Here is a 10,712-nt window from a genome sequence, read left to right on the forward strand (position 1 = left end):
AATAACCTAAACTCTTAAATGAGCTACTGGGGCTGAAATACAAGTGGTAAAACTCTGAACATGGAAAATATTTAGCAGTGGGACATGTTGCAATTCGAGTCAGTTTAGCTCACGCTAAACTTTTGTAGGTCAGTTGTAGTTCCTTATGGCAGCTTATACTTATATGCTTATATGGCAGTCATTTACTGTGAAGTTACTCTAGTGTGTAACTAAAATATTGTACTTTAATCTCCACATTCACCTGCAGTTATTTTTTGGACTTAGTTTCATAAGAACAAGTTTGTAAACCCCTTGGTGCCTGCATCAGAGGAAAGCAAATCAGAGAATGTGAAAAGCACAAAAAAAAGTCACATTCTTGAACATTTATTTTGATGAACAGATTTGACACAGTCTAAATGACTATCCCTGATAACAGCAAACTAGAGACATGAGAGCCTTGGGGAGAAACCCCTCAGACCGTCCACTGTGTTCCTCAACTCCAGCCTTAACGGGGTGTCCAGACTACATTTGCACTCTCTCTCCTTGAAACCTCCTGGAATCGGGCAAGTAGGAGAAAGATAAATAGCTTTCAGAGTTCACTTATGATAAATTAGGCAAGATGGTCACTGCACAAGCAGGAAGCCAATGACAAATGTGTATTAGTATAAATATGTATCAGCTAATTGTCATAACTATGTTTTAGTCAGGAGACAAATTGTGATGTTCATTATCTTTCGTTACTACATGTGTGCCACGGGGGCCTTAAAACGGACGCCGCTTTGTGCATCCCAAATATATTCTTAACGAATGGACTACAAACCCTTTTATTCCAGTTAAGCTGCATTATTAAGCTGAAACAGAAATATCTGCCTCAATCCATAAACCTCATTCAGAGTAACTGTGGGTGCACAATATCCATTTCATAATGTGAGGATTTTACACATTCCATGGAAAAAACACAGGAACAGACAACATATCAAGAGGTCTGCAACGTGGGTCCTATAGTGACCACATGTGTTCATACAAGTCTTAATGTAAAACACAAAGCGTAAAAGTTTTTTTCTCTTGAAAAAAGCCCATAAAAATATCTGAAATGTAACAAAATCTGTCTGTATGTCCTAAGTCATGGGCACAAGCCAGTCATGCAAAACCCAAACTCAGTTACAGGTTTTAGCTTTAGAACAAACTACTTCTCATCTACAATAAGTCTCGTCTATGTCCCATGTATAATCGAGTCTGTAACTTTAACACAGTGTGATAAAAACATGACAGTAAAGTGAAAATTAAAAAGTTGAAACTATCAAAGACAAGAACTCAACAATAGATAATATAAAAGTTTTCTCTCAAAAGACTGCCACCTAGGAAGACAATGCTCCTTTTCTGTGCGCACCTTACTTTCATTCTAATGCAAGAAAGGTTCCAGTCAAGCTATTCCGACAAAGGGCAGCAGACTCAGAATGACCCGTAACAGCGATGCAAACTGAACATGCCAGGCTGAGGCAGTGACCGAGGAAGCCAAATGGAGTACTGTTGACATCAGAGAGGGAATTTTCCAGTCCAGGAGCTCCAACAGAGAGGGAGCTCGGCTGACTACATATTTAGTCAAGAGGTTCCCAAGTGGGTCTCTGAGCCAGTCCACCTCCACACAGGTCCTTCAGGAGCGACTGCGGTCCTCTTGGGTACCCACCAGCATTTTACTGTACAGCTTCTGCTGCTCTTCTTTAAAGGTATCTTTTACCTTTCCTCGCTTCAGTCCTCCATCCCTACAAAAGAGTTTGAAATGAGTGACAACTATTGATGATGTTGAAAACTGTGCAGTTTATCAATGTTCTATTGCTGATTAGATTCTACCAAAGCAATGAAATGCAAACCAAATACGCTGCATTACTGTCTTGCCATTTATGACGCTGCTACAGACTTCATATATGCTGAGAAAAATGTTTATCGACCCAAGACAGCAGTCTGTTGAATGGCCACCCATATGTTGAAGCATCCACTATCCCTTGTCAGTCATAAGGTTTGGATCAAGCGACAACCCCTGGGGCTGAGAAATTAAGCCAACACGGAAGTGCCAAAAATTGCAGTTCCTTGAATGGCCATTTGAGGGTGGCTCCTAAAGCGAGTCACTCTCCATAGACCCCCATGTTAAAATGCCCAACGTCACAGCAGAAATAAACATGTTGACAAACTGACAAAGGTTTGGGTCTCTATAGCTAATTTACCTTTAATTTATGGAAACTGTACAGCAGGTGATTCTTTTATATAACTCACACATTTCAATTATATTAAGTGATTAAAGTTATGCATAATTAAGGATCTGAGTGACAGGTGGATGCTGTCACAGGGGTCAGCAGCTTGGTGGTTTAGCAACCATGCTTCATTTGGCCTGCCTCAGCATTACCTCTTTGCCCATTTTTGGATTAGCCAGAGAGTCAGGCACTGCCAAGATGGCGACGGCCAGAACCGTCCACATTGAGCTTCATAACGCTCTTCAGAAACCTATGGGTGACGTCACAGAGACTGTGTCCATGTTTAATACAGTCTGATTTGTATGATAAAGTTGTAGAAACCATTGAAGCTGAATGGGTGTTGTCTTACCAAAGGAGGTCGACCAGTCCGCCTTGCCTGGCTATGGCTGCCTTTACACGATTGGCAAACTGTACAGCATCCTCACCCTCCTGTTGGAGAAGACATAAGTCTTACACAGGTAAAGAAGTGGTCGTAACAAATAAAGAACAGCATAGCTCTTATCAATTAAAATGCTTTGTTCATTGTGTCATTTGCTGCTGAATAAAGAAACACTAGAGGTGGGCGAATGGCTCTAAAATAATGCCACCATATTTCAGGGTATTTCTGCAATAATGATATTCTTGACTATATGACAAAATACTGAATTGTTGCTCTCCTTGTGGGATTTTTTTGCTCTACTCTACTGGGTGCTTCTGCCACAGATTATAAGTTTGTTGTTGTTGTTGTTGTTGTTGTTGTTGTTGTTGTTGTTGTTGTTACAGGCTTCTTGCCTTTTAACATGTTTTGTTGTACATCGGATCTTTTGTAACCAAACCACTTCCATACCACTGAAGTCGCTCCCCTTTTGGGAACTTATTCCTCCACGGTGGAGCCGGTAGCAATGTTATTTTTTGCTTTCCATGCTTGTTGTCGCGGTGTGTGCATGTCATAATGTCAACAAATTGAAATATTGCAATTTTCACAATAATTAAAAATTATACAGATATATCGTGAACGATATGATATGGCACAGTGCTAATTCACACCCACCCAAAACTTCATTGTAATTCTCAGTGCTATGACTTGACTATGAATGTACATAGAGGCTCTGCAATAAGATAAGAAATTGGAGTTCCTTGTATGTTTTTAATTCATTGTTTCTGGGCTATCACACATGCTGAGTTTGTAGTCACTGTGAACCATATTATTGTCTGTCTGGGAGCTCATATATTGCAAAAAATCACTCCAGTGGTCACTTTGCTATGTAGGTGAATGTAGCTTACTCAACAGCAGGAAGTTTAACCTTGGTGTGCGAGTGTGCACCAATGGACTGGTTGAAAAAAAAAATACAGTTTGGCAACCAGTTGATAAAGATATACTTCCATCCATCCATCCATCGTCAACCGCTTATCCTGCATACAGGGTCGCGGGGGGGCTGGAGCCAATCCCAGCTGACATCGGGCGCAAGGCGGGTACACCCTGGACAGGTCGCCAGTATAAAGATATACTTGATATTTCAATTTAGTCTGAGCTTCACTTTGCTTATTACCACATTGTTTTTGTACTCAAGGGTTCATCTGAACAAATTCTCATCGAAGTCAAAGTGTTGAATGCAAAAAAAAACAATAGATCTGCCATGATTGTTTATTAAGTCAAAGAAACAAAATCAGTTGGGAAGCACGAGTTAACCGGGGAGTCTCACCTCTCTAGACATGGGAGGGAGGTACCACACACTGCAGACGATGGCCCAGCTGCTCATCATACGTAACAGGTAGTTGACCATTCCAAACTTGCTGCTATTCCAGAAAGCGTCTCCAAATCTGGGATCATACTGTGAGGATCAAACACACCAGAATAAATGATCAATGCATTTTATTTAATGCATAAATGTCAATGGTTAAAACAATATGTAGCATCAATCTCACCTTAATGGCCACAGGGTAGACTGTGGCACCAATCTCAAAGCTGCCCTTCTTAAACATCATTACTGATGTGTTGTTAATGCAGGTACCTGGGGATTTAAAGTATTTATGAAAAAAATAATAATAATTAAAACTTATAAGGCTTTTTCAAAAAAACTAAAATGACTAGTGCAACAATAAAGGCTTCGTAAGTGTACCAGATTATTGAACAAGCTCACCTTCTGGGAAAATGAGAATGGGCAGTTTAGATTTATCTTCTACATGATCACTCAATCTGCAATAAAAGAAGTATGAATGTTATTACTGAAAATCAATTTTTTTGATTTACACCTTAGCCTCTTTAAGTACAAAATATAACTTTGTTTAAAAAATTCCAACTGACTGAAACTCAAATTCAGTATAAAAACTTTACTTGTCAAACTAAGAGAATTTAACAAATAAAAACAAAAGGATGTTATGCTACCTTTTGGCCACTAGATGTCTGTCTTTCACTTCTGAGCGTTCAAACCAAACGTGCGGGCAGGCCTTGACCATGGATCTCTGAATGACCCCCATCAAGCCACCGTGAATTTGGCCGACCTGACACAAAGTAACACAAACACACGTAAATAGTAACACGTCTATTTCTGGAAGAAATTCAATTTCACGCAGCTGCCATGGAAAAAGTGACCAGTGTCAATGTTTTTGTAGGCTCCTCCAATATAGTTACCATAGCATAGCAGCCGTCACTGGCCAAGATGATGACATCAATGGGCGATGTGTGGTTGGCGACACAGATTCCTCCATTCTTGGGTTTATTCTCACTGGAAAAGGTAGACAGGAAGACTGTTAATCTATGTATTATGAAGGCTCTTCATGGATGAAAGAAGTGACACAATGCTGAGTGTAGTATTGAGTATCAAAATGCACTTTTAGTGCACAATATGACAATGAAGAAAGCAATGCCATCACAAGTCAAAAGGAATTGTTCATGGACATTTAGGTACGCTTTGGTCCACTGCCTTGCCCAGTCTTTCAAGAAGAAACAAATCAACCCATTTGTGGATATGTTAAGGTTTGAGCCCTGGGGCATGCAGGACCGGAACATACTCCGTCCACGTTCCAAGGATAGAGTTGCAATCTTAAACAGAGAGAGAGAGCAAGACGTCCTATGTCACTTGGGTATTTTTAGCCTCAGAGTAGAGAGGAATACATGTTACAACAGGCTACAGCTTAATGGTAGAAATTCAGAAAGCCATAAGAAATCATACAAATCTTTGTTTCACCTCTGAGTATATCATCTGTATCAATCAATATCTCCCCACCCAATTAATTAAAAGTATCAATTTTCTAATCAGAAATTAATGTGTGTCCATTACTGAAATCTTACTACTTGGCTGGCACCTCAAGATATGAGCAAATAAATAATCAAACTTCCATTCTAATAATTGGAGCAATCACACAATGTTGCCATGATCTCCAACTCAAAATCAGTCAAGCCTGCACTGCAGTTAACCAAAATGACAGCAGCTGTAATATAGTTGTTGGGTAAATACCAAAAGCATCAACTTCCTCCTTCACATCCGGTTGTGTTTGCCGCCCTCTCTGTAAAAGCTCTGTCCATTGTTTCATGTTCCTCTTAGATTCTTACTCTGCTATATTTAAATAAAATGTACTACAGCTACGTGAACTCAGAAGCTCCAAGCTTCAGGTTTGAGGTTATATTGAGAGTACCACAGCTGTGTCTGAGAAAGCATTACTGACTAGGGTTTTGTGCTTCACCCGGGCTCATATGCCTGCTGCAATGAATACGAATGTAGACAGTTTGAGTTCTACCCTCTCTCTCTCATCCTCGCACTCAGGGTGCTCACATTGCAACTGCGAACACACCCTGGTTTCTGTTCTCCACAGATAACTCATCATGTAATCTCACGCAGACCACTCTCCTTTCATGGCATGACGTCTGCTGCGGCTCATGTTTGAGAAAGAAGACGAATGGGGCCGTGTGAACAAATGAGCAACATTCAAGTAGCTTGTTTTGGGTTTTTTTTTTATTGTATCTAGAGCTGCAATATTTAATCGATTAGTTAAATTAATTGCCAACTATTGATTGACAATCGATTAATTCTTTAATTAAAAAGGGAAAAATGCTCCCTGCATCTTAAATGTGAATATTTTCTGGATTCTTTACTGCTAAACTGAATATCTTTGGGTTGTGGACGATGATGACGACATCATCTTGAGCTTTAAGAAACACTGACTGACATTTTTCAAGAAGTTGGGAACCTGCATGAAAACCCTGCACAGAAAAGCAATTAACCGCAGCAGCACATATCAAGCTAACCTTTGTAATGAGGACTGACAAAACTGGTAGCAAAAACAGCTAGTGAGGATAATAAGGAGCCAATATGTCCAACCAATAACACCAAGTCAATGGAAGTTTGGCAGGCAACATGTATGTGCGGAAATGGAAATGCAGTGCTCAGTTAGAACTGGGTATATAACATTGCAAAGAACCTCCCTATAGAGGAGGATAAAACTGCATGTTCTACGCCAAAAAGAGTGTATTTAAAATATTTGCTTTCAAGTTTGTAAAAAAGAATCTGCAGTAACGACATGCTTTCCTTGAAAATATACTGGGTTTTAAATTATGTTTTCAAAATGGGCTGGTAGATATCACCACTGTGGTGTCAGAAATACTACACTTGCTGCTATGAACAGCACTGTGTCTAATGAAAGTCAATGTGTATGTGTCCCAACTGCTAGTGTGTGGTTTATGGAAACCGCTCTGGCTGCTCTGGGTCTTATATGGATAACTGCTTCCATTATTTCTGTTGACATCATTAACACGCGTCATATGCATCTTACCTATTTAGATTATTACCTATTTTAGATTGAGTGTCCCATGTGTTTGCATACAGCCGATCAAGGGCTGTACTAACTCTCTCACATTTGCACCATCTTCCCCTTTACACATCCTGTCATTCTTAAGACTGTAAACACCAGGGCAGTCTACTACTGCAGTGTTAAAAGTAGGATTGGGCCAAAAGACGATTTCATCGCCATCGGCGATGGCTGTCAGACATCACGTCGTTGAGCAGGCATCGTGATTGTAAAACCCTGCCCCCCCCCCCGGCAAAAAAAGAAATCAAGATGTGAAAACAGGTTTTAATCACGAACATTATTAGAATAAAATTTAAATATGCTTCGTATTTTGCTACGTTTTGTTGACACAGAACTCGCCCCTGGTCTGTGCCACAAATATCCACCGTGACTTGTAACGTCATAGGCTACAGTGAGTGAAGTCTGTGCGAGTGAACACATACACATAAGACGACAGCTACCCCCCGCGCGCCCTTGCCGTCATCATCCATCCCGATGTTTCAATGTAGACATCGTCTGATGGAAATTTTGTAGACATCGCCCAACCCTAGTCAAAAGTCTACTATTTTACTACTTGGAATGGCTTCATGTCCAGTGAAAGTTACTAGTCACATAACTCGCAGAGCTATGGCACAACAGCATTGGTCTTTTACCTGTCATGGTAAGTTATAATGGCAGTCAGAGCTCTGACACATATTCTGTAGCACATCAGATGGACTTTCTGGCTCAGGAAGTTTTTAATCCTGCAAGAAGGAACAGACAGCATCATGATTTACTTTGTGTGTCAAGACGGCAAATCTGAGCTGCTACTTTTGATCAATTAAAAACTAGCCATTGACCATTAAGGACCAGCTTGTCGTCAGTTTTACCTTCCATTCGGCAACAGCCCAACAACAGTGGTGAGGAACACAAGGAGGCCCACACCAGTGACAGCAAGAGTTACCCTGGTGGAGAGATACAGGCAGGTTACATGTAATCCTTCAGCTGGAAATCTTACAACAAAGCACTTATGTAAAACACAGAAAGGAGGTTTTCCATGTTTTGGTTTGACACATTTAAAACTAGTGGCAGTTAAATTATTGGCTAAGAACATGATCCTTAGCCATAAAAGTTTCCATCTGTACCACAAACTTTCACTGGGAAGAGTAGCCACTCTGAAAACAAGGTCATGAGTAATGTTATCCAGGGGAGTGGGGTAGTTATCAATTATAAATATCACACTGTCCTACTCACAACTTATAATAGACGGAGTATAGAGTCAGGAACCTGCAGAGCATATAAGGCAATAGTTAAAATGGCCAACAGGTCTACTTAATCTGAATGAACCAATCATCCAGGTTGGAGAAGGTGCTGATTAAATTGGATGAGGATTAGACAAACATTAAAGAGGCTAAGGTTTCATACAAGTGAGGGAGCCAGGGCAATATTCAATTGGACAAGTACTGAATGAGAGAATCTATTAGCTGGATGGGAAACTAGAATGATGTCTGTCTGTGCAGTGGTGCCCTGATTCGTCTCCCCACTGGCAATTGGAAATAAGCCAGCCAGGCTTAGTACTGAGTCACTGTCCCTGTGCCTGTCTAAGCTGACCCTGAAAGAGGATCTTCCTCTTTTACTCACTGCATGTGCCATCATTTAATGTTACTTCTGTGTTGTGAGCAGTTTTAAACCCCGTGCAGAGCGCACAAATCTTTGGATTTTTACAAAGCTTTAATAAGGCTGTATGCTGTCTCTATATGAAAGGTTATGTTTGTATAATGTCAGCACTTTCCCATGTTGATTCACCACAACTTTTATCTTAATGTGGGTTTGTTTTGGGTCAATAAAAACATTGCGGAAGGCAGTGACAGCGCTCCGGAAATTTTTCTGCCTAGTCCTCAGATAACTAACTCTGTATTACACGTTGTTGTATGCTGCTGCTGTATGAGTCCTGTATCTGCAGACTATTCGTCCAAACGATAATATGTTATGCAGTTTAGTCAACCAACAAACTTATTTAGTTCATCTAAAAGCCGCTCAGCGTTGAATTAGTTGTAAAAGTTTTTAGTTGTAAAACGGTAGAAACGTTTTAATTCAATTCAATTGTAATTATATAGCGCCAAATCACAACAACAGTTATCTCACAGCGCTTTTCATAAAAGAGCAGGTCTAGACCCTACTCTATGATGCTATTTACAGAAGCCCAACAATTCCCACCAAGAGCAAGCACTAGGCGACAGAGGCAAGGAAAAATTTCCTTTTAAGAGGCAGAAACCTCGAGCAGAACCATGGCTCAGAGTGGGCGGCCATCTGCCTCGACCGGTTGGGGGGGAAGGAGAGAGAGTCCATCGTAAAGTTTTAGACTCCTTTGCAACACTAATTTCTATTTATGTAAAATTTTCAATTTACAACTTGGTTAAATGGTTTCAGTGTATCAGTACTTCGTGAAACTTTTCAGCACATTTCAGCAATACATCGATAATACTGATAACTCTGATAATTATTTTGGTCACCATAATTGTTATATGAAATTTTAATACCGCTTCAAATCTACTACCCACCATGCACAGCTGGCACATTTTTCTACTTCAGTTGTGACCCCTCAAAAGGTTTTATCACTGAGGTTTGAACAAGAACAGATAATAGTCAAATCCAAAAGTAAATTTTGGCCAGACACAAAAGATCACTCAAACTAATGCGGAGGACACATATTTCCTGCGGCTGCAGTAGAGACATTACTGAAAACAGCTTTAAATTACTGACATTGTAATACTTGTACTAGTGGTTACATTTCCATTCCAGGCCCTGTCTCAACCTGTTCAGTTTTTCCTTAAAAGCTTGTGTGGAAAGGGTTACTCTTCTATGTTGAAAGCATGGCTAATACCTGAGAGGCAGCAGGAAGCCGTAGCGGATCAGCAGGCCCAACCCCCACAGGACGGTCAGCCTTAGGCTGATGTACTGGAAGTTGTTATTGCTGCGGGTCAGCAGATTCCAGGACTCCAACTCCTCAGCAGTGAACCGCTTGGTCACCTCATCGTCCATGATGCTTGCCACTCCTCGGCGAGCAAAATAGAAGATGTCAGACATCTCAAACTCAGAGGCCGAGTCCAAGTCTCTGTTACTGCCGCTCCGTCGGATCTCCTTGATCTCCTCCTCCAAAGAGGTGGGCTCCTTGGCAATGATAGCTGGAGCAGTCCAGAAAAACAGGATGTCAGCAAAACTCTTCTCTAAAACAAATACACCTTCTGAACATACACGTCACATACAGGAAAACACTCTGATTGCACATCTTACCATTTGAGTAGGGTTTGTACAGGTGGTGATTCTTTTCTTTGGCTCCTCTCTCTATCCTAAGTGTGGCCCACTACAAAGAAAGAACAAAACAGGAGTGTAAAAATACAAGTAACCAAAAATACATGGAATGAAGCTTGTTCTTGTAGTTTCATTTAAAAAGGTGGGATATGTTATTCTGGAGAGATTCAATACCATGACAAATATCATGATACGGAGCAATCAATGACACAGCAAGTTAACAACTGTCAGCCAAGTTGTGGGTTAGCAAACCGCTTCTACAGTTGTTGCTGCAAAGCTAACATGCAGAGAGGACGAGACAATTTCCCAGAGCCAGCACAGCAGCTCCAGCCACTGCTAGCGGACCATCAGGAGATATTCGCTGATTTTGACAAAAAGATGTGTATTGGATTAACAAATTAAACAATAACATAGATGTTGATGATAACA

General features: G+C 40.6%; 1 protein-coding gene across 2 annotated transcripts in view; it reads right to left on the minus strand.

The window, feature by feature from the left end:
- Positions 1 to 347: 347 nt before the first annotated feature.
- Positions 348 to 10,712, minus strand: part of LOC123959915 (glycerol-3-phosphate acyltransferase 4) — a 14,678-nt gene continuing 4,313 nt past the window's right edge. The window contains exons 1-11 of one of the 2 annotated variants that reach the window (XM_046034259.1): positions 10,266 to 10,461; positions 9,856 to 10,156; positions 7,862 to 7,936; positions 7,646 to 7,735; positions 4,840 to 4,933; positions 4,594 to 4,709; positions 4,349 to 4,404; positions 4,134 to 4,219; positions 3,911 to 4,039; positions 2,578 to 2,657; positions 348 to 1,742 (exon numbers count right to left, since the gene is read on the minus strand). In XM_046034259.1, coding sequence (XP_045890215.1) covers positions 1,634 to 1,742; positions 2,578 to 2,657; positions 3,911 to 4,039; positions 4,134 to 4,219; positions 4,349 to 4,404; positions 4,594 to 4,709; positions 4,840 to 4,933; positions 7,646 to 7,735; positions 7,862 to 7,936; positions 9,856 to 10,058 — 1,038 coding nt within the window. In that variant the 5' untranslated portion in view covers positions 10,059 to 10,156; positions 10,266 to 10,461 and the 3' untranslated portion in view covers positions 348 to 1,633. Of the gene's footprint in view, positions 1,743 to 2,577; positions 2,658 to 3,910; positions 4,040 to 4,133; positions 4,220 to 4,348; positions 4,405 to 4,593; positions 4,710 to 4,839; positions 4,934 to 7,645; positions 7,736 to 7,861; positions 7,937 to 9,855; positions 10,157 to 10,265; positions 10,462 to 10,712 lie in introns of those variants that run through there. The other variant, XM_046034261.1, reaches the window with a different exon arrangement.

The sequence above is a fragment of the Micropterus dolomieu genome, linkage group LG21 (genome assembly GCF_021292245.1).
Source record: "Micropterus dolomieu isolate WLL.071019.BEF.003 ecotype Adirondacks linkage group LG21, ASM2129224v1, whole genome shotgun sequence".
In the NCBI taxonomy this organism is placed as follows: domain Eukaryota; kingdom Metazoa; phylum Chordata; class Actinopteri; order Centrarchiformes; family Centrarchidae; genus Micropterus; species Micropterus dolomieu.